The sequence below is a fragment of the Gekko japonicus genome, unplaced genomic scaffold (assembly GCF_001447785.1).
Source record: "Gekko japonicus isolate JY-2015 unplaced genomic scaffold, Gekko_japonicus_V1.1 scaffold1917, whole genome shotgun sequence".
Lineage (NCBI taxonomy): Eukaryota > Metazoa > Chordata > Lepidosauria > Squamata > Gekkonidae > Gekko > Gekko japonicus.
Window position 1 is genome coordinate 142,765 of NW_015169837.1, and position 27,503 is coordinate 170,267.

General features: G+C 49.9%; 1 protein-coding gene across 1 annotated transcript; it reads left to right on the forward strand.

The window, feature by feature from the left end:
- Positions 1-308: 308 nt before the first annotated feature.
- GET4 (golgi to ER traffic protein 4) lies at positions 309-24,227 on the forward strand. The gene is made up of 9 exons (XM_015417310.1): positions 309-619; positions 10,253-10,331; positions 11,097-11,178; positions 12,578-12,727; positions 18,560-18,698; positions 20,118-20,258; positions 20,360-20,435; positions 21,732-21,804; positions 22,873-24,227. The coding sequence occupies exons 1-9, from the start codon at positions 447-449 to the stop codon at positions 22,962-22,964; spliced, it is 1,005 nt and encodes a 334-aa protein (XP_015272796.1). The 5' UTR covers positions 309-446; the 3' UTR covers positions 22,965-24,227.
- Positions 24,228-27,503: the final 3,276 nt, after the last annotated feature.

Consider the following 27,503-nt stretch of genomic DNA (forward strand, 5'->3'; position numbering starts at 1 on the left):
ATAATTAGTAAATTCTCACTACCTGGAGGCTGGCAACCCTGGGTATAATACCAAATCCACTACAGGCTGCCCTTTGGAACAGTTTTCCGGGCTAACCGACCTCTGGTCTGGAGCCCAGTTATAATTCCGGGAGGGTCTCCAGGCCCCACCTGGAGGAGGTTGGCAACTCTGCCGAGACTAACGCTCTCGATTCATTCGACGTCAGCACGTGCCCTCTTGGCTCAGCGTTGCCATAGAGACGCCTTCCCTCCCCGTGCCTGCCGCGCTTGCGCTGTCACGTGACCCGGCGCGTCGGGGGGGGGGACGTCGGCGGTATTGTTGCATATGTCCCTCGGCGGCCGCCGTTCTGCTTCCCTGCCCACGGTCGCTGGGCGGGGCCGACGGAAGCCGGGCTGGCGCTGTGGTGCGAGGCGACTCCGGTGGTGTGCGTCTGTCGCCCCGCAGTCATGGCGGCGGAGCAAGAGGGCTTGAAGGGTGGCGGCGGCGGCGGTGGCGGCGGCAACAACAGCAGCGGGAGGAACCGCGGCGGCGTCCAGCGCGTCGAAGGCAAGCTCCGCGCCAGTGTGGAAAAGGGAGATTATTACGAGGCGCACCAGATGTACCGGACGCTTTTCTTCAGGTACGCGGGGACGGGGGTGGTGGTGGGGGGTTGCGCGCACACCAGCCCCCCCCCCTTCTCTTCCCTCCACCGCGCGCGCGAAACCTTCCTTCGCCCCGCCTTTTTCCAGACGTTTCTAGCGACACGGCAGCAGCGGCGGCCAGTCGGCCACGCGCGCTCGGCCTCTCCCCGCACGCCATTGGCCGAGCCGGCTGCCGCTCTTGAGCCCCCGGCGCCTGGTTGGTCGAGAAAGAGGGAGGTGGTCCGGCGATGACTCCTGCGTAGGCGAGAAGGAGAGAAAAAGGGGAGGGGGGCTGAAATGCGGAGAGGGGAGGCTGGAACCGAAAATCTGGCCTGGAATCATCGTCATTGGTGTCGTTTATACAACAGCCTTGTGAGGGAGGCAAAGGCTGAGAGAGATTGAGTGGTTCAAAGTCACCAACTCCGTAAATGCCATGGGGTGTCCCCCCCTTGTGCGCACAACAACCCTGTGAGGGAGGTTAAGGTGAGGCTGGCCTGAGGACTAGGGTTGCCAAGCCTCCAGGTGGTGCCTGGAGACTTCCCAGAAGAACAACTAATCTCCAGACTACAGAGATCAGTTCCCCAGGAGAAAATAGACTATGTGGAGGGTGGACTCTATGATATTACCCTGCCCTTCCCAGACTCTACTACAAAATCTCCAGGAATTTCCCAATCTGGAGTTGGCAGCCTTTCCAAGGACACCTCACCTGCTGCTTTTCATCATATCTCCTTTCTCTGTCCTGTTGTCGCAACAACTCTGTGAGGTAGGGTCGGCTGAGAAAGAATGGCTGGCTCAGAGTCCCCCAGTAATATATTTCACAGATTGCACTTCCTCCTTTTTATCCTCACAACATCAGTGAGGAGCTGGTGAGGCTGAACCGAAAATGATTGGTCCAGGGACTCAACCAGCATGATTAATAGCATTCTTCGCTAGTCGATTTTGTCCTCACAACAGTCCTGTGCGGTAGACTAGACTAAGAGGAGAAGAGTGGCCCAGTGGTACCCAGCAAGCTCTAGGTGGGCATCCATGCACATGCTTTCTGTGTGGCTGGCTGGCCCCAGGCTACAGGACTCCTTCCCCTAGGAGTTACATTTTTTTCTTCACTGCAGGCTTTACAACAACCAGTTAAAAACATCTTACCTGTTACCTGCTACATTTTTATCCCATTTTTCCTGCAGGAAGCTCAAAGGTGCCATACGTGGTTTCCCCCTTTTCCTTTTAATCCTTCCAACAATCCTGTGAGGTAGGTTAGGCCTAGGGTTGCAGACAGGCCTGGAGAGAAAAATGCCTTATTTTTACCAGAGGCTTAGTTGGCAGTTGGATGGAGGTAAACAGCATCAGTCGATAAATAACATCCTATTAAGCTTCTATAAAAGGAGTGTGGTATTTTTCTGTAGGCCTATGTTGGCAAGTCTGGTTAGGCCGTGAGAGACAGAATGGCCCAAAGTCACCCAGTAAGTAGGGGATTTACACATAAAGCAACATCAAAACATTTCCTGTCAACTGGAAGTTAAAACTAAATCATGGCCAAAGCTTGTCTAGACAACACTGCTGTCTGAACTGTACAAGGGAAGAGGCTGCTCTTACCGCAGAGACAACATGGACTTCCAAAGAAAATGTTCTTGCTGTTCTGGTTACAGATCATTGTTCTTTTAGGGAAGGGGAGAGAAAGCAAAGCTTGTTGGAAAGATTTTAAAGGCCACCAGGTGTGCAGGACCCAGTCTGTAAAGGGCTTTAAAGGTCCAAATCACCACCTTGAACTGGATCCAGAAAGAAACTAGTAACTACAGTACAGCTGGTACAATAATTGCAATCATGAGTGATTTTCAGAGGTTACTCTGCTGGGTGTGGAAGTTCCCTTTAGTCATCATGACTAGTAGCCTGCAGTTTAACTACTTGTTTTCCTGTCTGTCTTGCCCTTCTTTATTTACTCTGAACAACAGCCCTGTGAGGTAGGCTAGGCTGCCCCATAGAAAAAGAGGAGGTCTTTATACCCCACTTTTCTCTGCCTTAAGGAGTCTCAAAGCGCTTACGATTGTATTCCCTTGAACCTGGGCCTCCCCCGTTAAACATCAACCACTGCACTGTGCTAACTATCTAGACTGGCTTACTGTCACATGTGTCTTTGTGGGCTACAAGCCCTTGCGTCAGATTCAATTCAGCAGTCATATCTGTCAGATGGAATTGGGCACCACAAAACACAGCAAAGGCCTCTGGCTTCAGTACTTCAGGAAGAGGTTAAGGCTGTCCCCTGTGAATTTGTCTGTTGTCTAGTGGCCATGGTTGCTAACTAAGGTCCTGGTATTCAGAGACACTAAACCAATGAGTTGCTGACAGCAATCCTGGTAATCACTGTAGCTTTATGTGCCCCGCTTGTGGCCTTCCAGAGGTACGTGGCTGACACAGTGTTGATGGACATTCGGTTTGATCCAACAAAGCTGTTTTCTCCAGAAACTTGGGCGCGGAGATATCCTAATAAAAATGCAAGGTGGGAGAGACCTGGCTATTTTAAAGGTTTAAGAAATACCAGCGATACGTTTGTTGTAGGCTGGCTCCACCCTGCAGAAGTTCAGGTCGCAAATAAACCTGTTTGTCCACAGCTGTGCTGTAGGTAGACATGGTTGGAAGTAGGCTGCTTTGAAACCAGGGGTGCTTGCTTCTGAATAGACAGGCTTGGAACTGAGGTGTTTCTGGATTCTTTGTTTTTGTTGGTGGACTGATTTCCCCCTCCCCCCCCCCTGAAACCGACATGAATTCCGTACCCTTCAGAACCTCGGGCAGACAGCAGTCAGTTGAAATGCACCACAATGAAGCCAGCAAGGTATAAGAGACAGAGTTAAAATAAGGCACTGTTTTAAAAAATCAGCCCAAGCAAGAAGGTTCCAGAACTGTTCATACTTGGACTGTAGGCGAGTTCGTTTTTGGAAATGGATTTTCAGCCCCCACCTGCATCCCCCAAAAGCCCATGTATGTGCCCTCATTCATACTTTGCACATGGATAGTGTGGTGTTCAAGGGTGTGTGCTTGGTGATTATACATAATGGTGGAGGAAGTCTCTTAAGTAGGAGTTACACCCTTTTGCTTGAGGTTAATTAGGAGATAATAATGGCTCCTGGATCTGTATTCAGTCATGTAGGCTGGAATCACCAGTTTCATCCGTAAAGAGAAGGGGGTGAATCCCATCCTCTCTCTGTGTTACTGAGTAGCTTGAGCAAGTAAGAAATCTTCAGACACACAAAGCTGTTTGATGATAAGTCCGATCATGATGGGCCCATCTAGTGCAGAGAATAATCTCCACTGGCTCACAGCTGCTCTTCAAGGTCTCAGACTAGAAAAAGGTCTTTCCCAGCACCTGCCGCCTTTCATTAGTGATGTCAGGGACTGGACCTGGGGGCTTTCAGCATGCAAGGCCTGCGCTCTACAGATCAGCCAGGTCTCCCTCACCAAATCAGCATTCCATGAGTTAACTTCAGTGTACCATCCGGTTTCCAAATCATGCTCAGCACTAGAGAAAAGCAGCACTTTGGCAGGGGGAAGGGCAGCAGTGAACAGGCTAAATGCTGGAAGGTACTTATCCCTCAAACCTTTTGCTCTAGACAAGAGAGGCACCGGGTAAAAGAAGCTTGAAGGTGTCAAGGAAGGATGGGATGAGGTTCGGAGAAGGGATTTAAAGTGCCATCCTAAGAAGCGTTATGTCCTTCTAAGCCAACTGACATCAACACACTTGGGAGGGTGGAACTCTGTTTAGGATTTGCACTCTTAATGTCATTGCTCTGGGTTTGGCAGCTAGGTGGAGGAAGGAAGGATTTCAGGAGTAAGCCGAGCTGAGCTTTGGAGTTAGGTGTGTTTGGGCCTGGCCCATGTGGGAGGCAAGGGCATCTGTCTGGCTGAATCTTGCTGACCGAGTCGGCGGTTTGTCTCGTCAGATTCCTGCCTTTTCTCAGGCCGAGGGGGGGGGGGTTTCTCTCTGAAGGGTTCTCTCTGATTCCCTTGCTCTGTGAGAACAGAATCCTTGGCAAGCATGAGAAACTGGAGCACTTGGCACGAGGGAGGTTTTGAATTCCAGGGCATGTGCTTGGAAGCGCAGGCATTTGGCAGAAGCACAGGCCGTTACGCTGAAGCCATTTTGATCTGGAGAGAATGACACTGTGCTGCCATGCAATGTCAAAATGCACGAGAGGAGCGTGCTCTCGTCAGCTGCTCCAGGAGCGCTGCTTGCACCGGTAGGATTGATGCCACTCTCTTGCTCCTCTACAGACTTACTATTTACCCACAAATCTAGGTTTTAGTGTGTTACTCCCAAAGATGAAATATGGAGCAGCTGATGGGAATTCTCTTTACCGCCCGCCCTGCTCTCGGCAGTCATCCTCCTAGAAACTATAAGGCAGTCCTAATAGTTTGTGCATTCAACAATCACATGACTAAAATGACAGATTTGATGTTCTGCTTGATGCCAGAGCCATGTTCTTCTCACAGCTGCAAATTATCGTCATTGAAGGTTGTTACAGCCTACAATTTATGATAACCTGCTTTCCTTATGAAAAGAGGAGGGGAAAACCAACACAATGTATCCTTCCTTACCAAAAATACTTGCACCGGGGCAGGTTATGCTTGTTTATCTTTTCTCAAGCTTTTTTTAAAAAAAAAAGATTTTGTGTTCACCTTTTCCGCCACTCAGGGCAGTGTGCTTCATTTCCCCTCATCATCACAACAGTAGATCAGATTGAGAGAGGGCAAGAGAGCGATCATGTGTTGGTTTGAATGAGAGTCCAACTAGTCAGCCCAAGAATATCAGAAGAGCCCTGTTGGATCAGACCAGTGGTCCACCTAGCCCAGCATCCTGTCTCACACAGTGGCCAGCCAGTCCCTCTGGACAGCCAACAACAGGGCAGAGAGGTCGAGGCCTTCCCCTGATAAGAACATCAGAAGAGCCCTGCTGGATCAGGCCAGTGGTCCATCCAGTTCAGCATCCTGTCTCCCACAGTGGCCAACCAGTTCCTCTGGACGGCCAACAACAGGGTAGAGAGGCTGAGGCCTTTCCCTGATAACAAGAATAAGAGATTGGATTTATACCCTGCCCGTCACTACCCGAAGGAGTCTCAGAGCGGCTTACAATCTCCTTTCCCTTCCCCTCCCCACAACAGACACCCTGTGAGGTAGGTGGGGCTGAGAGAACTCTTTCAAGGATTGCTGTTTCCAGAACAACTGAGAGAACTGTGACTGACCCAAGATCATGCCAGCAGCTGCATGTGGAGGAGTGGGGAATTAAACCTGGTTATCCTAGACCAGAGTCCACGCTCCTAACCACTACACCAAACTGAATATAATAAGAGCCCTGCTGGATCAGACCAGTGGTCCATCTAGTAAGAACATAAGAGAAGCCAATGCTGGATCAGGCCAATGGCCCATCCAGTCCAACACTCTGTTACACAGTCTCATACAATGGCCAACCAGTTCCTCTGGATGCCCATCAACAGGACATAGAGGCCAAGACCTTCCCCTGATAAGAAAATAAGAAGAGACCTGCTGGATCAGATCAGTGGTCGATCTAGCCCAGCATCCCGTCTCACACAGTGGCCAACCAGTTCCTCTGGAGGGCCAACAGCAGGGCAAAGAGACAAAAGTCTTCCCCTGAGGTTGCCTCCTGGCACCGGTATTCAGAGGTTGACTGCCTCCGAACATGGAGGTTCCCTTTAGTCACCATGGCCAGTAGCCACTGAGAGACCTCTCCTCCGTGAACCTATTTAATTCCCTTTTCATCCCCTGTCTGTGCCTGTGGCCGTCACCACATTCCCTGGCAGCAAATTCCATGTTTTAATCACTGTGTAAAGAAGTAACTCAGGCAGCCCAAGGCCACTCAGAGGGCTGACCAGGAATTGGAAGCCAGGCCTCTTCAGTCTAGCGCTCTGTCCACTGCACCAAACAGTTCAGATGTTTAAAAATAAAAATCAGGCTGAATTCTTAAAGTAGTCAAGGGATCAGATGTCACAGAGATCACCTCATCCTTGCGGAAGTGGAATAAGAAGCATGACTATAAAATAAGAAGGGAGCCTGAGTTAAATACTTCAGCAGATACCATAGGCAGTCTGGTTTGAAAACATTTAACCCCATCTTGAAAACATTTAACCCTTGTTATAAAAAGCATATTTACGTGTGAGTGATTTTCTCCAGAATGAGGATGAGTATAAAAACTGCATCTATATGTGCATCTGGATGGTCAATCATTACATATCCCTGGTTCCTGGTTGATAGAGTGGTACAGATTGTTTTATGTAGATCGGGCCTAACTAACTGGGCTTAGAAGGATGTGTCTTTGCTTAGGTAACAGCACTGCACATGAGTTTACAAAAAGTACAGAGTACGGTCAGTGTAGTTCTGCGGATTCCATTTCCTGGTAGGTAATGCAAATAACCATTGAAGCATTCTTAAATGCCCACAGTGGTGTGTTTTAGGGCACTCTGAATGTGATGGAGTTTGCCTTTTAAATACGTTGAAGTCCAAGCTCAAGCTAAGTAGTTGTCCAGTTCATCTGTTATCTTTAATTTTGTGTCTTCTGTAGAATTCTGATTCTTAAATGCCTTTTAGCTGGTTGCAGAAAGTACAAAGACGTGTTCTGTACTGCTGATCTGACCAAAAGCCCTGTTACTGGTAATTTTCCAGTGTTAAAAACAAGTTGAATTAATGGTGCTTGCATATCTGATGATGTTTGTGGCCTGTTCAAATTTTTAAGAGATCAGCAGTGCATTCCTAAACAGAGTTGCACCTTGAGTGGACTTAGAAGGGTATAACTCTGCTTAGGATTGTGCTGGGGGGGGGGAACAGTGATCTGAATTCATTGGGTTTGCTAAAATACAAATTTCTCACAAACTTGAGTGTCTGACGCCACAGTCATAAACAGTTACACCCTTCTAAGTCCATTGAAGGCAATGAGCCTTGTTTAGGATTGCCCCGTGACGGTTGACCGCTGTTGTGCTCTTCTGTCTGTGCTGAGGATGTAATGGTAAGATGGCGAGTTTTGCAAGTGTGATTTGTCTGTGGTGGTTTGGCCTGCAACTGTTCCCTTTCGAAACAGTGGCTGTGAAATGCTGCATAATGACACACACACACACCCCGGCTGCAGTCGTGTTAGCAAACATGGAGCCACAAAAGTCCCTTTACCTCTCTGGTTTCATAGCAGCCTCTGTGGTTCTCATTCTTCTATGGTTCATTGCTTGTGTTAATGCAGTGTGGTGGTGGTGGAAAGGGCCATTGAGTCTCAGCTGACTTCTGGCAACCCGCTCGTGTTTTCAAGGCAAGAGACATTCAGAGGTGGGTTGCCATTGCCTGCCTATGTGTCACAACCCTGGTATTCCTTGCTGGTCTCCCATCCAGATACTAGCCATGGTTGACCCTGCTTCGCCTTCAAGATCTGACAAGATTGGGCTAGCCTGGGCAATGCTGTGTAGTTTATGTAAAGGAAATTGCTAAGACAAATAATACGCACATTCTTTTGTTCCTAGCTGGAGCAATACTAGGAGCTAGATGTACTGGCCTGTGCCAGTATTCCAGAGCGGCAAGGAAAGATTAATTATCTGGACTCTTACAAGAACCTTCAAGGGTATAATGAAGCCGTGGCTGGAGCTGTGGCATTGCGTGCTAAACAAAACTCTTTGCTGAAGGGGGAAAAAAGGCATTCAGTTTTTTCTTATAACATCTGAAATGGGTGTGCCCCATTGACATAGTTATGGGGTGTGGGCAAGGACCCCTTCCACAGCTTCTGAGAGGCCATTTGAGGTTGTTCACACATTTTTGGGTCTGTTCTCACAGCCCCAAGAGCTAGTAAGTCGCTCGTTTTAAAAAGCCAATGTCACTGTGTCCTCAGTTCTCAGTTGCATCCAATATTAGTTAAGGAACGTGTATTCTTTGTATTCTTCAGAAAAGCTCTGAAATAAGGTGCAGTAAGGCAGTTCCTGGAATGAACGCGATGTAACTTGAGATTCTAAGAGGGGTGTTGGTGAGGATTGGAATTCTGGTGTAGGGCGAGACTGGATTATACTGTTGGGAAATTGGCCCTGGTTCTGATTCTGGGCCGATGAGGGTCTCTTGAGGATCTGTTTTCTACTGTCAGCGTGCTCTGGCTGCTCTGCGGCATCCTGGGATCTCCCTACCTGTTCCGCAAACCAGGTGGTTGTGAGCACCAAACCAGCCTGACTCACACGATACATGTGATGGGCCAGCACTGTAGTGAGCCCTTTGCCAGCTCCCAGCAACTCTGGCTTGGCACACAGGCACCAAGCAGAGCCACCATATGGCCAGGCCTCTGCTGTCTGTCCCCAGTTCACAGCGACTGTGAATTCTGGCTGCCACTTACCGCTGCTTTACCTTCTGCCTCGTACCACGCCCTGCTTTGGGTGCGGGGGAGGCAGCATTTGGAAGCACCCCCCATCGCTGTAAACGTAGCACACACAACCGTGGTGTCTGGCAGCAGTGATGTAGTTGGGAGCAGTGTTCCCTCTAAGGTGAGTCAATGTGAGCTAGCTCACAGTTTTTTAGCCTCCGGCTCACACCTTTTTGTCTTAGCTCAGGAACGATTTGCTGCAGAGCAAACTAATTTATGCAGTAGCCAAATTGCTCGCTCACAACTTTAATGCCAGTAGCTCACAAAATGGGATTTTTGTTCACAAGACTCGACAGCTTAGAGGGGGCATTGGTTGGGAGATCCAGGAGAAATCATGAACATACAACACAGTGTGTGTGTTTTTAAAAGTGCAATGGAAAGGTGACTTGCTGGGGAGGGTGGGGTGGGGAAGACCCTCAGGCTGGGAAGGCAGCTACAAATTCCCTAAATGAATAAATGAGATGCAGGTTAGGGCTCATCCTGTTAAGGGGGGAGCACACCCATGCAAGCTCCCTTCTGCTTGTTTTGGCCTCTAGAAAAAGAGAGCAGGTTCCCCTTTCCCCCTCTCAACAGCTGTGGTGGAACAGCCAAAGGGACTGGGGCACTGTGGACCCAAGAGGCGAGTGGTGGTGGTGCTGCTGCTGCTAGAGGCAGCTGGGGGCTGGCTCACTGGGAAGCCAGCCTCCACATAGTACCACTCCTGTCTCTGGGTGGCAGTTCTTTGCATACAACAGTTTTTTGGCATCTCCTCCATGAGGCTAGTGGGCAGCAGCTGACTGGGAGAGAGGGTTGGCAGCAGGGCCAAATCATGCCAGGAGCTTGGCTGCCTGCTCTCCCCTTTCAGGCAGAGGGAGGCTTGAAAGCCTGCCTTTCCTCACGAAGAGGGTAGCAGGTGGATTGGCTCCACTGCCGGGGCCTGTTGCTAGGGGCGACTCCCCTAGATTTGGCATGTGCGCCTCCATTCCTACGTTTTTGCTTGCTCGCTCGAACAATTTATGGTATCTCTTGTGCTCAAAGGACTATGATAACGTCTAGTGCAAGGCATTGCTAAGCATTTGCGAGCATGTCTCTTGGTAGATTAAGATGGGTAGCCATGTTGGTCTGTCTGTAGCAGTGCAAAAGAGCAAGAGTCCTGTAGCACCTTAAAGACTAACAAAATTTGTGGCAGGGGGAGCGCTTTTGGGAGCCACTGCTCACTTGCTCTTTTCTCTTGGTGCTAAGTTCTGGAAACCTCTCCTTTTGTCTCTCTTTGCAGGTACATGTCCCAAGGCAAACATGTGGAAGCAAGAGAACTAATGTATTCAGGGGCACTGCTGTTCTTCAGTCATAATCAGGTAAGGCCTTTTGGAAAATAGGGCAGAGACACTGCAGTAAACGGAACTAAAAGATCCTGGGGGTTGGGGGGCACACACACATGACCCATAGTTTATCTTGCTGAAGTGAGTTGCAAATTGATGGACCACCTCGGTGCAGATCTCACGACAGCCAAGTGGCCCGTTACCTTGTGCACTTGCTGTGGGAGTGTTGCAGTGGCCTCTGGCAACTGCCGGTGTGCTGGCTTGCACCTGCTACACTGCGATGTGTCTTTCCTCCTCCCTCCCAGCCCTTTGAGACTCTCCTTCCCAGCCCAAAGCACAATAACCCAGAGTGCTGAGTCCACAGCCGCTCTCATTGCTGCCTCTTCCTTAAAATCTTGCGAGATCCTTGAGGGCACAGAAGTCGGGCACGACTGGAGGCATGTCCCTGCCCACCCACCCCTCCCCTTTAAAGTGCTAGTAGGTATTTAAGCCTAGCAGAGGCAGGAGGGGAACTGAAAAAGGACTGGAGCCAGCCAGCCAGCTTTCTGCTGATAAAAAAGGGAGGGGGGGTCTCTCCTTTGAGATGCTGGGGTTTCTGGGGCAGGCAAAAGGCCCATGGAATCGGCTGAGTGAAAAAGCAGTCTGGATCCAAGCCAGGCAGTGCTTGACTTGCACCCCAAGGGGCTAAGGCTGCCTCAGGAGGTTTTGCAGAGACAGCCAGCGTCCGTTCACAGGCTTGAATCAGATGCTTTGCTGCATTCCCAACTTTCTCTCCCCCCTCCCCCCTTCTGTGTTTCCTAGCAAAACAGTGCCGCTGATCTGTCCATGCTTGTTTTAGAGTCGCTGGAGAAATCGGATGCTAAAGTTACCGATGAGCTCTTAGGTGAGAAATTTCTCATTTTTTAAAACCGTAACTAGCATTGGGTGTATCACCCATTGATTACTTTTCTGTTGTGGTGGTGCCCTACTGGAATGAGCCAGGAGACCCTGAGGTCTGTTTTTGCAAAGGTCTGTCTGCTTTCTGTTTCCAGCAGTGTACCTCTGGAAGCCTGCAGGCAGGGCTGCCCCGTCTAGTACGTCAGAGTCACGCTAGAAATCATCTTGTGGCTGACCTCTACTGATGATGTTATCATTGGTCTCCATACCGCAGTTCTGAGCAAGCACAGCTGTTTCTGTAGGCAGAGCAGGATTTTTGGCACCATCCTCTCCCCAACACAGACCCACCCTGTCATGTCTGCACAGTAATTGACTTCTTGTGCCGTTTTGACGGACGGACAGCCACACCTTGACCACTCAGCTTGGCTGTGCGCTCACCGCTCGTGGATTGACGCTTGTTGAACTGCCTGATTTGGTAAGCACGCAGCTGATAAGGTTCTTCTGATGAACTGCTTGTCCAGAAATCCCATGAAGAAGAAGCAGAGATTGGATTTATACCCCACCCTTCACTTGGAGACTCAGGGCGGTTTACGATCTCCTTTCCCGTCCCCTCCCCACAACAGACACCCTGTGAGGTAGGCGGGGCTAAGAGAGCTCTGACAGAACTATGGCTTGCCCAAGGTCATCCAGCAGATGCAAGTGGAAGAGTGGGAAATCAAACCTGGTTCTCCCAGATTAGAGTCCACACACTTAACCACTACACCAGACTGGCTCTCACCTTCTGCATGGACTGCTGAAGGCCAGGAAAGAGACTGTTCCTTAGCATGCCAGCCTGGAATCTTTATCCAGTGTGATTCCTGCATGCCTCAGTCCCTGGCAGCACCTCGTGAAAGAAGATGACCTGTGAAGATCTCTGTTTAAGCTGCTGTACAGAGGGATGCCCTGAGCTGGGTGGCCCAGGCTAGCCCGATCTCGTCAGATCTCAGAAGCTCAGCAGGGTCGGCCCTGGTTAGTACTTGGGATAGGAGACCACCAAGGAGGTCCAGGGTTGCTATGCAGAGGCAGGCAATGGCCAGCCACCTCTGTGTGTCCCTTGACTTGAATACCTCACTGGGCTGTCGTAAGTCGGCTGTGACTTGACGGCACTTTCCACCAACACAGAGGAATCCTCTCCCCACCCCGACATGCTGACGTTTCTTTGAAAGGCTGTGGCTGCAGGAGAGGTCAGCTAGATGGTCCTGGATGATTCCTCCCCCCCCCCCCGCCTCGAGCAGCTCATTGTCACGGGGTGTGGGGGGGTTCAGTTCTGCCTTCAGAGCTCTGCTGCCTGCTCGTTTCTCTTTTGGGATGCAGCCGCCATAGAAAAGTCACAATAAAGTGTCGTCATGTTCTGCTTTCCTTCTTAGAAAACCTGGCTAAGGTGTTCAGCCTGATGGACCCAAATTCACCCGAAAGAGTCGCGTTTGTGTCCAGGGCCCTGAAGTGGTCCAGTGGAGGGTCAGGGAAACTCGGGCACCCGAAATTGCACCAGTTACTCGCCATCACGTTGTGGAAAGGTAGGTCAAGCGAAATATGGAAGTTTATTTATGTCAGGATCAACAGCATGCAAATCACACACGTTCCAAGGAATCGTTATGCTTTATTAGACTACAGGTCCGTTGCCAGTTTATACAGGTACATTGTTAGGAATAACTGTGAAGGCTAAGGCATCAATAATATACCATGATGCTGCAGTAGGCTAAGCAAATGAAATCCAAGTGCGCGCACGGGAAATCTCCCGGTGGGATATTACGTCGTGATCGGGAGACTCCCCGTGCCCCATGAGAGCAGAAATATTCACACCGACAGTGGAATGCAAGCCCTCCCTCCTCCACAAGGTTATGCAGATCACAGTCTGGCTCGGCCAGTTCGCATGGTCTCATGAGTGCCTCCCGATAGTTGTTTACAGCAGTTAAGCCAAGCAAGCAAACAAACATGCGCTCATGCGCAACAGACGAAAACAATGAAAGCATGGCAGCTAGCTGACATTCTGCCCCCTCTAAATCAAATCAACTCCCTCCTGGAATGGCCGGAGACGGTTGTGGAATTTCCACAAAAGGTCAGGGGCCCAAATATCGTTTACTTCCACCCATTCTCGGTGCTGAGGACCCCAATGCACCCATTCTACCAGGTAATACAATCGCCCACGTTTTATTTTAGAGTCCAAAATTTCATAATGTTCCTCGCCCTCCACCAACCGGGGGGGGGGCACTGTGGGTTCCGGGTGCCATCAATTAGTTCCTGGACTGGCTTTCAGCAGGCTGAAATGGAAAATTGGATGGATATGCTTCAGATTTTTAGGCAAGTCCAACTCTATTGTCACTACATTGATTAACCTTACAACTTTAAAAGGACCAATGTATTTCCATGCTAATTTGCGACATGATTGAGAAAGCCGCAGGTTCTTTGTGGACACATATACAGAGTCCCCAGGCTGCAGAGCCCAACCCTCCACCCATTTCTTGTCAGCCTGGTGCTTGTAAGCTGCCTTGACCATATCCAAAGTTTCATAAATCCCTGGCCACGAGTCCCATAGAGTTTTACACCACTCGGATGCCTCACCCCCTTTCCCTGGTTCCGTGGTGAGAAAGGGAATTGGGGGGCTGTCATAGCCCAGGGCTGCTTTGAATGGTGACACCCCTGTGGATTGAGTGGTATGCATTATTATTACAGAATTCAGCCAAGGTCAGCAATTCTATCCAATTGTCTTGTTGATAGTTGGTGAAACACCTCAAGTATTGTTCTAGGGTTTGAGTCACACTGATTGGCCATCGGTTTCTGGGTGGTAACCAATGTTCCCTCTAAGCTGTGGAGTCTTGTGAGCAAAAATTCTACTTTGTGAGCTACTGGCATTAAAGTTGTGAGCGAACGATTTGGCGACTGCACAAATTAGTTTGCTCTGGAGCCACCCTTCCTGAGCTAAGACAAAAATGTGTGAGCTGGAGGCTAAAAAACTGTGAGCTAGCTCATACTAACTCAGCTTAGAGGGAACACTGGTGGTAACCACTGCTTAAACCCCGCTCCACCCCCATAAGTTCCATGAGCTCCCCCCAAAACTTCGAAATAAATTGGGAGCCCCGATCTGTAATTATCTTGGTTGGCAACGTGTGGAGTCTGAAGACATGTTTGAGGAATGCTTTAGCCAGCGCTTGCGCTGTCGGCAAGCTGGGGAACGGAATGAAATGTGCTTGTTTAGAAAACAGGTCCACAACTACCCAAATTACTGTCATGGATTTGCTAGGTGGTAAGTCCGTGATGAAATCCATGGAAATCACCTCCCATGGTCTACTAGGGGTCGGTAATGGTTTCAACAAGCCAGTGGGTTTCCCTTTTCGGGGTTTACACATGATGCAAGTTTGGCAAGAGTGTACATACAGAGATAAATCCTTGTGCATGTGTGGCCACCAAAACTGGTACTGCAGGAGATGCAGGGATTTCACGAAACCCATGTGGCCAGCCAGCTTAGATCCATGTAACAGGCCCAGTATCTCCCCCCGCAAAAGTCCCGGAACAAATAGTCTATCCTCTTTGTACCAGCAGCTGTTTCCTCTTTGCACCAAGTCCCCTGCCACCCTTACCTCCTCCCTGTCAGATGCCGAAAAGGCAGTGGCAAACTTGGCCTCCCATCCCCCGGGAGAGGGGGACAGGGGGAGGGCGCGTTTAGCTTGCCCTTGTGTCGTCACAGGTCCGCCTAATTGTGATGCCATGAAAATGGAGCCGAGGACTTCCTCTCGTCGGCTTTCGTGCTGCGGGAGGCGGGACAAGGCATCCGCTAGGAAGTTCAATTTGCCTGGAAAATGGTGTAGGGTGAACTGAAACTTAGAGAAGAAGTCAGCCCACCGAAGCTGCTTTGCGTTCAAGTTTCGAGAGGTTCAGAGCACTTCAAGATTTTATGATCTGTCCAAACCTCAAATGGCACCAATGTCTCTATGTAGAGAGCGCTAACCGGATGGCCCCAGCCTCCTTTTCCCATACCGACCAGTTGCATTCAGTGTCAGTGAATTTGCGAGACACGTATGCCAAGGGGGCTGAGTTTGCTGTCCGCCCCTTCTTGCAGGATCGCACCTCCCACAGCCACATCTGAAGCGTCAGTTTGGACCACAATTTTTTTTGTTTCATCTGGATGTGCTAACACGGGTTCTGTGGTGAACAGAGCTTTCAATTTATTGAATGCATCTTGGCATTCAGGGGTCCAGGCCAGTTTAGCACCAGGTTTAGTAGCCTCTGGTCCCTTCCCTTTGGTTTTCAATAAGTCAGTAAGGGGCAAACTCAGTTGAGCAAAGTTCGGCAGGAAATTTCTATGGAAATTTACAAAACTGAGGAAGCTCTGGAGCTGCCTGCGAGTTTTAGGAGCCTCCCACCCCAGAACGTCTTTCACTTTGCCCGGGTCCATTTCTATACCCCAGGGGGAGATGTGATAGCCCAGAAAGTCTATTTCAGTCTGATGGAACTTGCATTTTGATAGTTTGGCAAACAGTGTGTGCTTGTGCAACGTCTGGAGCACCTCCCGCACCAACTTCACATGGGAGGTTTTATCGGGGGAATACACTACAATGTCGCCTAAGTAGACTAGCACCCCCTTAAACAGGTGCTTGTGCAACACTTCATTTATTAGGTTCATAAAAACCCTCGGAGCCCCCTGGAGTCCAAATGGCATCACCAGGTATTCAAACTGGCCCAATGGGGTGTTGAAAGCTGTCTTGTATTCATCCCCCTCCTGTATGTGCACACGAAAATAAGCGTCTCGCAAGTCAAGTTTACAAAAGATTTTTCCCTTAGCCACTTCAGCCAAGAGATATTTGATCAACGGCATGGGGTAGGGCATTCGTGGACAAGACGGCGTTCAATCCCGGGTAGCCGGTGCAAAGCCGCAAACCCCCATCTTTCTTTTTCCGAAAGAGGACTGGGGCTGCAAACGGGGAAGAAGCCGGTCGGATGAATCCTCTGGCCAGGTTTTTATCTATAAATTTCCGCAACTCTACTTTCTCCCAGGGGCTCATGGCATAGAGCTTCCCTTTGGGCATTTTATGCCCCGGCAATAACTCAATCAGAGTTGCAGTGAGGGGGGAGGGGGGGGGGAGCTCGTCGGCTTCTTCTTCGGCAAACACCCGGGATAGGTCTCTATACTCCCGTGGGATGTTAGTGAGCTCTTCCGCAACCAAGCACACCCGAGCTTGTTCGTTGTCAGGGGCCACCCCCCACTTTGGGTTCCATACGTGACGCTGGCACTTAGGAGAGATTAATTTAACAATCCTGTCGCCTCACAAAATATAGGGATTGTGCCCCTGGAGCCACGGGTTTCCCAACACCAAGGGAAATCTAGCCCCCGGGGACACAATAAAAGCCAGCTCTTCCCAATGATCCCCAGCCCCCATGCGTAAAGGTACAGTCTCGAATCTACAGGGCTCTTTCATCGGAGAACCATCCATTTGAGTGAAAACTAAAGGCTCTGTCAACTGAACCACGGCTGCGTCCAGTTTCTACACCAAAGAGGGGTGGATTAAATCCCGCCCGCACCCTGAGTCTATGAGGCCCTGAACTCTAATGTGCATGCCCATAGCGAGGTTCATGATAGTCACAGTCATGAAAAAGAGGGGTGGATAGCTGCTCACCACTTTTGACACCTCCTCTGCTCAGCGCCACTTACAGCAGGACCTGGCCTTTCCCCGCTGGTTCCATCTCCTCCTCCCCGCTCGATTCCGCATCCATCACCTCAGTTGGCAGCGAAGTGGCCTCTTTCCCCACATCTCAGGCAGAGCCCCTGTTTCATCCATTGCTCTTGAACCGAGGCTTTCGGAGGGGTGGCCTTTGCCTTGGAGTAGGAGGTTGCCGGCGCCCTTCCTGCTGCTACCGCATTGTCCAGCTGCATAGTGTGCAACTGGCTCTCAGCGCTCTCCGCCTCTTGCATCCAAGCCACCAAGGTTTTCGTGACTGAGTTCCGGATGTCGGTGTTCAGTCCCAGTCGGTACTGCTGCGCGAGCACCGGGTCAGACCAGTCCCAGATTTTGGCAGCTTGCCGTTGGAACTCTATCGAGTATTCCCGCACTGTCAGCTTGCCTTGCTTGAAAGTGCGAAGGAACGCTCCCGCCTTCTCAAAGCTATTTGTCCTCTGAAGTTGGAAGTGGGGGAATCCTGCTTGCTACCAGAAAGACTCGAATAATCCCACCGGGCATATGCAGTTCCTTGCATGTGACTAAAATAACTCCTTGGATTCTGCCCTGCATCTTGTAAACTAATTATGACTCTGCTCAGTCTTGGGAAAACGTATCAGAGAAGAGAGTTAAAAAGGGGCTCCGACACGCCACACCTCTTAACCTGCGCTTGGCCCTGCTTCTAGCGATTACGGTCACTTGGATTAGCTTGCAAATTCAGCATCTCCTTGATTTTAAATCCAGGACAAATGCGCCGGATTAGAAATTTGGCAGGATTTCTGAGCGGACTTTTATTTTAGGTAACTGATTCCCTTTTTAACCCTGTCCAATAAACTTGCCATGGCACACTTCAGAGCACTGTTTTGTCTTCCAAGGCTCTTAGCCACAAGAAGGTATACACCTTTTGAAGTTTAAAATATGTTCTGAGTAGCTGTAGTATCTGTGTATCTCGTCTCCACCCCCCCCCCCCCGCTTTTAAATTGTGTTCTGTGGAAGCTCAGAGTTTCCCCTGAAGTTTCCCAAATCCGAGAGAATCTCTTCTGGTACAACCACATTCAAGTTCCGTAGCACTGCAAAGACCAACAAAATGTTTAGGGTTTATGCGCTTGAGAGCCAGTGCTCCCTCTGTCAAGGATTTCGAGACGTGTCTGACGAAGGGAACTTTGACTCTCAGAAGCTCATGCCCCCAAAACCTCGTTGGTCTCTGAGACTTGAACCCGGCTCTTCTGCTTGAGACCAGCATGGCTGCCCTCTGAAACAGCTGTGATCTGCTTAGCTCTCTCTCCAGATGCAGAACTAGATGTTTCCATAACAAGCCGTGGCATGGTGGGGGCAAAGGGACAGAGACGAGTGAGTAGGGGGAGAGGGTCTAATGGATTCTTCACACTTCCTCACCTTCTCTAGCCCACCGTTACCAAACACCTTCAAGCTTTCTGTGCCTCCATAAAGGCTAAAAACCTTTTTTAAAAAGAAAAGGCTGAAATTTCTTGTAATTCCCAGATTCCCTACAAACCTGTGTGCTCTCCTAGTTGATTCAAAGGGTGCAGTGTTTTTGCAAAGTAAAATTGTTCACGCCTGGCCAGCATAAGCTTGAGAGCAACTCCTTGGACCACTCTTGCGGGGGGGGGGGGGGGGCAGGCCACACACTGGCCACTGGTGTTTGTTGTCATTGTTTGCTTTGTTTCTGTTTATTTTTAGAGCAAAACTACTGTGAATCTCGGTATCACTTCTTGCACTCCATGGACGGAGAAGGATGCGCGAATATGTTGGTGGAATATTCCTCTTCCAGGGGGTATCGCAGTGAGGCGGACATGTTTGTCGCTCAGGCAGTCTTACAGTAAGTGTCCCGCCTTTGACTTTCAACGTTAATCCCCACCCCCCACACACCTGATCACTTGGGAAGGAGAAGAGGAAAATGACGCAAGCTTCAAATGCTCTGAGTGTTCTTCAGATTTATCTCTCTCTCTTTTAAAAACAAGACTTAGGAAGGCAGGATTAGTGTAGCTCAGTAGGCAGATGCTGAGCTTGGTCCAAAACCCTACCAAGAGCGCTTAGCCCTGGCATTTATTTGGAAGCTTAAAGGCCTTCCGCGTTCATTATTTCGATAATCCCTGAAGCATCTCTTTAAGATAGGCCGGTATTATTTCCCCGCAGTGCAGGTACAAGAGTAAGAGAATAGTGCTTTGGTGTGGTACTGTGGCTCCGCAGCAGAGTGTCTGCTTTGCACACAGAAGGTCCCAGGTTCAATCCTGGACATTGCTAAGTGACGTGGAACACCTCCACCTGAGAGACCTGCCCATTAGAGAATACTGACCTTGATAGACCCAGAGGTCTAACTTAGTACAGGAAGCTTCATATTTTCAGAGGGAGCCGTGGCTGAGCAGTAGAGAATCGTGTGTTTTGCTTAAGGCCACTTATTGGGAGGGTCCGCGGTGGCTCAGAGGTTAAGACGCTGAGCTGCACATCGGAAGATTTGTAGTTCGGCAGTTTGAGACCCGAGTGCCGTGTGATGGAGTGAGCTCCCGTCTCCAGCCCCAGGTCCTGCCAACCTAGCAGTTCGAAAGCAAAAAATTTCAAGTAGATAAATAGGTTCCGCTTCGGTGGGAAGGGAACAGCGTTCCGTGCGCCTCAGCGTTCAGTCATGCCGGCCACATGACCATAGACAAGTCTTCGGACAGTGCTGGCTCTTCGGCTTGGAAACAGATATGAGCACCACCCCCTAGAGTCGGATTTCACTGGCTTTCGAGCAAGGGAAACCTTTACTTGCCTATTGGGAGCTTGTCATTTGGACCGGGGAGTCCCTGGCTCACACTCTCAGCTCCGCTGTGCCGAATCGTCCTGGGAAGGTCCTGTCATCCTTGAAATGGGAATGGTAGCAGTGACCAATGTTCCCTCTAAGCTGTGGAGTCTTGTGAGCAAAAATTATACTTTCTGAGCTACTGGCATTAAAGTTGTGAGCAAGTGATTTGGCTACTGCATAAATTAGTTTGCTCTGGAGCCATCCTTCCTGAGCTAAGACAAAAATGTGTGAGCCGGAGGCTAAAAGACTGTGAGCTAGCTCACACTAACTCAGCTTAGAGGGAACACTGGCAGTGACCCTTCTCCCAGTAGATTCTGAGGGCAGCTCCCACGATTGCCCTGGAGGAGGCTTTGTAAATTACAGTCCCTGGAGCTGAGCTTGTTGAGCAGCAGCTTGTCCAGGAAGTGACCTCGAAAAGAAGCATTTCAATGTTAAAGGTCTATTTCCTCTTTTCAGATTCCTCTGCTTGAAAAACAAAACCAGCGCGTTAGTGGTCTTTACGACCTACACACAGAAGCACCCCTCCATAGAGAGGGGACCCCCTTTTGTCCAACCCTTGCTGAACTTCATCTGGTTTCTGCTGCTGGCAGTGGACGGGTAAGGCCCGTTTTAGTAACCAGATCTCAGTTTATTACCTTTTGCCTTCTCACCTTGGTTTTTACATTGGCAAGGGTGTGTGTGTCTCTCTTCTGTTTTAGAGGAAAGCTAACGGTGTTTACAGTATTGTGTGAACAGTATCAGCCTTCGCTGAAGAGGGATCCCATGTATAATGAAGTAAGTTACTTTCAATCTGTGCAATCAGTCCATTTCCACAAAATCCCCTTAAAAGCGTAGTGTAGAAGTCCTTCCTTTCAGAGTCTCGCCAAAGGAAAAGTCTTTGAATTGTGCATGTTTGTGTGCACGCTCGTGTGTGTGTTTGTGTGTCTGGAATGCTTTCTGATTGAAAAGAGGGGGAAGTACTTGGCTTTTATGTAGCAGAGCTTAGATTGTTCATGAAGACAGTTTCAGAGAACAGCCTGGTGGTTTGCAGAAGAACCGCTGGATTAAGAGTCCAGCAGCACCTTAGAGACCACTGGCAGGGCTCTTTTTGTAGCAGGAACTCCTTTGCATATTAGGCGACACACCCTTAATGTATCCAATCCTCCAAGAGCTTACAGTAGCCCCTGTAAGAAGAGCTCTGTAAGCTCTTGGAGGATTGGCTACATTGGAGGGGGGGGGGTTGTCACCTAATATGCAAAGGAGTTCCTGCTACAAAAAGAGCCCTGGCAGACAAGCAACATTTCCAGGGTACGAGCTTTTGAGAGCTCCCTTTGTGGGGTCCCGTCAACTTTGGCTCTCGAAAACTCATCTGCCGAAAACCTTCTTGGCCTCAGAGGTGCTTGCAGGACTCGATTCTAGCTGTTAAGACTGTTCAGAGTACTTCATGGCTTGGTCTGGTCTCCTTAGTGCAAATGGGGAGAGGGGAAAGGAAAGCCGAAAGACTAAACAGTTTGTCTGAGGCTGTTTTGTGAGTTTGTGACCCAGGGAGAGAGTTGAACCAACACCCTTAGACTCATGGTACAAGTCATGAGCATTGTTTGTTTTCTTGCAAAAGAGGACACAGTGCATACATTCTTGCGTTATCCTGAAACTGGTTGTTACAAAACAGCTGAACGAAATGGTTTCCAGTAACAGAGCCTCTAGAAGCAACCACTGACGTGTATCGGTTTTATTGGGAAATGTCAGACCCCAGATCCTCTCACGTGGTGCTTCTTCCAAGGGTGGGGGAGGTGGTTTCTTCCCAGAGGAGGAAATGCCAGTCATCTGCCTTCTTTAAACCCCCCAATATAACAGAGAATGGGGCTCAGCAGGTATCCTAATGCCTCGGTGTTTGTTCACTCTTCTGCGGCACCATCCTTTTATTATTGCATTGCTTTTCTGAAATGATCTGTTGGGGGAGGGAGGCTGTGTCTCAGCACAAAGTTCTACATTTAATTCTGTTGCCAGGAATCAGTTTGATTGTGCCCCCCCCCCCTTGTGGATGAATTGGAAGTCATAACACCCCTTCTTATTTCCCCCCCGTCCCTCTAGTACCTAGACAGAATAGGACAGCTTTTCTTCGGCGTCCCCCCGAAACAAACGTCATCCTACGGAGGATTACTAGGTGAGTTCTCACAGGAAGTCTTAACTGTTCTGACCTTGGTGGGAAGGAGCCGCAGCAAACACACTTGCATTCATTCAGTATGCAGCAGCTGGCAATGGTTTGGGGTGGCACAGGGTGCCCGCCAAGTGTTTTTAGAAAGTGGGTGGGGCCCCTGCTCCATAGGACTTCTGATTGGCCGCTGGAGATCCGATTGGCTGGGCCAGATTAAAATAATGTCATTTCAGTGGCAGCGGCTGCAATTACCCCTCTTCTCCCCAACCCTTGGGTTTCCTCTGCGTGTGTGAGAGTCTGTCTTCTGCGGCAGCCATTGTGTCGTCGTTCTCACCACTGTGTGTCAGAATCCCAAGGGTGCCCTAGGGTTGCCAGCCTCCAGGGGGGCCTGGAGATCCCCCGTTTTGCAACTGATCCCCAGCTGACAGAGATCAGCTCCCCCTGGAGGAAGTGGCTGCTTTGGAGGGTGGGCTCTGTGGCACTGCCCCCTGCTGAGGCCCCTCCCCTCCCCAAACCCCGCCCTCTCCCGGACCCACCCCCAAAGTCTCCAGGTATTTTCCAACCCAGACCTGGCAACCCTAGGGTGCACGCAAGCTCAAAAAGACCCCTGGGTTTAGGTCTTCTGTGCACAGATGCCCTCAGTGTCTGTCAGTGCTCCCTCTAAGCTGTGGGGTCTTGGGAGCAAAAATTCTACTTCGTGAGCTACCGGCATTAAGGTTGTGAGCGAGCGATTTGATTGCTGCATAAATCAGTCTGCTCTGGAGCCATCCTTCCTGAGCGAAGACAAAAATGGGCGAGCCAGAGGCTAGAAAACTGTGAGCTAGCTCACACTAACTCAGCTTAGAGGAAACACTGGTGTCTGTGTCTGTGCAAAAAAAATGCATACCTTGTTTGTGGCAGTGGGGGGGGGGAGAGTCTCTGTGTTGCTGTGCGTTTTTGGTCTCAGGTTTGAATGTACCCTGCTCAAAGTGGCACTCAGGGCAGCATGCAAAAAATAAAAACCTGAGACATGCCAAAGAATCCCCTCTGCATTGAATGGCTTGGCTGTTGACCCTTGTCCCTGGACTCCCATCCCAGGCAACCTTTTAAACAGCCTGATGGTAGCTGGGGAGGAGGAGGAGGAGGCGGAAGACGGACCAGAGGACAGCAGCCCCATCGAGCTCGACTGACACCTTCCAGAGCGGCCAGGAATCTCGACGGCGCGTTTGCTCGCTCCCTCCCTCGCTCGGAAGAGACACTTTGAGGACAGGTCCCAAGATCGTTTCTCAACAGGTCCAAGGGCTCCTCCGTTCTGGTTTTTTTTTCCCCCCTTAAAAAAAAAAAGAGGTTGCTGAGATGTTCATGTTTTAGTCTGTATTATTTATGTAAAAACGACTGCAGGGAGGCCGAGAGACCCGATGTGGTGTGATCATTGGTGGACCTCTGATAGACTGGCCGGTGACGGACTGAGACGTTAGCCGCCTCCCATGATTCCCATAAGCAGTATTCAGTACGCCCTCTTTTTTGCCAACACACTAAATAAAAGCAGAACATGGGATCTGTGGCTTTATATAGATCTATATACACACACATTATTAAAGCCCTGCATTTTGGTTTCACTTTTCAAAATGAAGTGCTTGGACGGCGCAGAGGAACATCTTGGAAGGCAGGATGAGAACGGCTGGAGAGGGGGCCAGAAAGGCTTTTTGAGGTGAGCCAGACAGGAGCCAGCCCCTGGCAAGCGGGGCGGCCAAAAGAACAAATTTGTTTCCATCGTGGAAAGATTACGTCGTGAAACCCCAAAAGATTTTGGCCAGCCCTTGAGCTGCCAGCCGATTCCATCACCTCAGGATCTCTTTGTCCACAGTAAAAACCTCTCTTTTAATACCCAGGGCTTGGAGCAGAATGTCTGTTCGTGTGGCAGGACTCCCATTTAGGAGTCTGGAAGCTAAAAGGCCTCTCGTTCCCTAGGCAGGCAGCTTTAGTTTCTGTGACGGTTTGATGGGCGTAGCCAAAACTCGTGTGTTTCCACCAGAAACACGGCATGCAAAGATTTGGAACCGGGTGCTCCTAGAATGAAAGGGATGCTGCGGACCTCCAGGTTCTGTCTCGTTCGATATTTATTTTTTATTAGATGATTTATCGATTCATTTTAACACTTTATGTGCAAACAAAACACAGAAAGAACAAACTGACAAGTACTGCAAATCACACACTTAATATAAATCTACATCTTGTCTCATTTGGTGCATGGCGCCAGATGTTGGGAGTATGATTAAAAGATGAAATGGGGTGGGGGGGGTGACACTTTATTTTTTCACATTTAAGATTAAATGCTTAGATTAATAACAGTGATCATGCATGAGGGGATTAATGCATTTTTATTTACTGTAAAAAGCGGGGGGGATGGATTTGTGTTAATTGTTGAGTATTAAATAAATACTTTATACTGGGCTGTGGGGGTTTTTTTGTGGATGCTCTCTTACCTTTTGAACGTGGTTGCATATTAACTGTTTTACAGGCATCTGGTGGGGAACCCCTCGGCAGTAATTCAGCAGCTTCCATTTTGCAGAGGGCTTTTTCCTTTCGCAGTGAGCCCCTATGGGCTCTGCCTGCCAACAGCAGTTGCTTTTTCAGCCAGGCAACTCAGAGTATGTACCTTTGCCTTTAAAAAAAAAAAACCACTTTACTGCCATCTGACTCTGCCTTATTATCCTGCTGGGGTCTTCTTTGTCTTCAGTAGACTCTGCAAGTACATTATTTGACAGAAGGGACTCCTGTGCTAAATTTTCTCCATTTCTGGCAGCTGTTGCTGAAACGGAAAGCAGCTTTTCCTCGTTTAGCCATACATTCATTTTATTCATTCACCCTCCACCACCACTGCCGCACGCACCCATGCACATACCTTCCCCCAAGTTTGTCTCTCATTGGTGGCTTTTCCACTTCTCGGAAGCCTGTGCTAGGTGTGAAACGTCATCTTTGGTCCACACCGAAGCTTTCTCCAGTAAAGAGATCCAGTTTGGTGCAGTGGTTAAGTGTGAGGACTCTAATTTGGGAGAACCGGGTTTGATTCCCCACTCCTCCACTTGCACCTGCTGGATGACCTTGGGCAGTCATAGTTCTGATAAGAGCTGTCCTTGAAAAAGAGCAGTTTCTGTCAGAGCTCTCTCAGCCCCGCCTACCTCACAGGGGACGGGAAGGGGAGAGGAGTTTGTAAGCCGCTCTGAGACTCCTTTGGGTAGTGAAGGGCAGGGTATAAATCCAATCTGTTCTAAACACTTGCGGGGGACAAATCAATGTGTGAACACTGAACTAATATGTGGATCTTGATCCTCCCGTCTGCCCAGAAGTGCTTTCAAGCAGAAACTAGTGCTAGCCAAGACGGCGTCTGATGCAGACATCCTGAGATCTCGCCCCTTCTGATTTGTTCTAATCTGTTTGCGTGATGAGTTTTCCTCCCTGGGAAGCATGAGACCGAGCTTGGAAGACCGGAAGGTTCCCATACGAGGAGAATATAATAATTAGTTTACAATTCGTTTTATCTCCGGGGCTTCAGTGGAATTTTAACTGATAATGGAACCCGCTACGCTATGCTGACAGACCTCCAGAGCGTTGCTCTTTCTCTAGCTCATTTTACCTGCACAGCCTCGTCCCCCACGCGAGACAAAACAAAGGGCGAGTGCGGGTAAGACGGAAGGCCTGGCTGGGGGAGGGTGGCTCTCCTTGGGATTTCAGTCAATGCCCCTGGTAGCCAAGGAAGAGGCTACCCACAGGGCTCCTGCCTCCCTCCCTGACCTGTAGCTTTTCGCTAGAAGGAGGGGGGGCTCAACTCTCTCTGGTATAATAGAGGAAGGGAAGGATTTTACTCTTGGCAAATGCTCACTGCAGCGGTCACTGAAATCTTTCAGCGGGGACTCGGTAAGGTCTTTGGACTGCCCGCTTCTGTCGCCCGCTTCTTTCCGGTGGCTGGAAGCTCACGCTTTGAGAGAAAGAGCTGATGGGAGAGCGTCTGATGCGGCTCGTCGGTCTCTGGATTCCTACAGGCAACCAATCAGCGAACACTGAGGTGTCCAGGAGGCTCCGTGGGGCTGCCTCCCGAGTAGGAAAAGGCCTGTTGGTGCTGTTCGGCACATGGACTTGCTTCCAGAGTGCGTGTTGTTGGGGGGGGGGTGATCCCAGCCTTCGGGAATGGCACCACCGGATGTGCCATGTCTGGTGGGGGCGGGTCCAGTGCTCCCTCCAAGCTGTGGAGTCTTGTGAGCAAAGACTCAACTTTGTGAGCTGCTGGCATGAAAGTTGTGAGCCAGCGACTTGGCTACTGCATAAATGAGTCTGCTCTGGAGCCCTCCTTCCTGAGCTAAGACAAAAATGTGTGAGCCGGAGGCTATAAAACTGAGCTAGCTCACACTCACCCTGCTTAGAGGGAACACTGGGCAGGTCGTATGTGGGGGGGGACAGGAGTGTCTGCTGCTGTTGGGTGAGAATTGGGATGGGGGGAGCGATTTCTTCCACCTCCCACCCTTGCTGGTCCACCCTCCCTCGTGCTGCCATCCATCCCATCCCCGGACCCCAGGTGTGGCCTTGTGGGGGGAGGGGGCAAGGAGAAAACTGGATCGAAGCCCCTTTTTCTCTGCAGGCTGTGTCGAAACAGCAGTCCAGCTCCTATTTCAGGATTCTCACCGCGATTAAAATTCCTTTCTCCGCTCCCACTCCCGGCTGACATTTAGCAGCCTGTGAACCAGGATTATTTATTTATAAAAGCCCTCCACATCTGGCAGAGATGCCTACAGCCCAGCAAAAGCCACTGAGACTCTTTGGATGGAAAGCCCTCGTCGTCATTGTGTGTCTTTGTTGTATTCTTTTCACCCTGGCTCACTAGATGGCACAGAAGTTCTCGGCTTCCAGCTTTCAGAAACCAAAGAGCTGCCTTGTGGGAAACCAGCAGTCCCCCACCTGTATACACCACCAGCAAGCGCTGTCAGCTAGCAAGCAATTCTGTTCCCCCCCCCCTCCTTTGAGGGGGGCTCACAACTGAATATTCTGTCTGAACTCTGAATATCCTGGGATGGGTTTGATTGATGTGGCTTAATTTTACGTCCGTTGTGCCATTTGCAGGACTAAATTTGGCAAGAAAGCACGGTGGGAAGACAGATTGCAGTACAGTGCATACACAACAACCCAGTCTTGGGGGGGGGGGCACTGCCATGATTCCCACGGGCAGCAAGACATTCCAGTCCCGAGTCTGAGTTGCATGTATTTAAAGAAAGTTCCCCGTTTGCTGTCTTGCTGTTTAACCAAAACCTCTACCCCAGCATTAAGAGCAAGGCTTCTTTTATCCAAGTCCCGAACAACATCTTCTGCTCTTCATGGCTTCCAAACTGTCAATGGCCTCTCCCCCCTGGGTACACCTCCTGTCTCTAAGCTTAAAAAACACCCAATTATTTCCAGCCTTTTCTCCCGTCTTGCCGTTTGTGTTCAAATCCTTTTGGTGGTGCAGCTGTGCCCTGGGTCCTTTCCCTATTTATCTTCCTGCTTGAAAGGGGAGGCTCAGAATTGACTGGCTGCTCTTGGATTCCTAAAAATGGGCTTGCCACTTAAACCTAAGAAGAAGAAGAGATTGGATTTACCACCTTCACTACCCGAAGGAGTCTCAGAGCAATTTACAATCCCTTTCCCTTCCTTTCCCCACAGCAGCCACCCTGTAAGGTAGGTGGGGCTGAAAGAGCTCT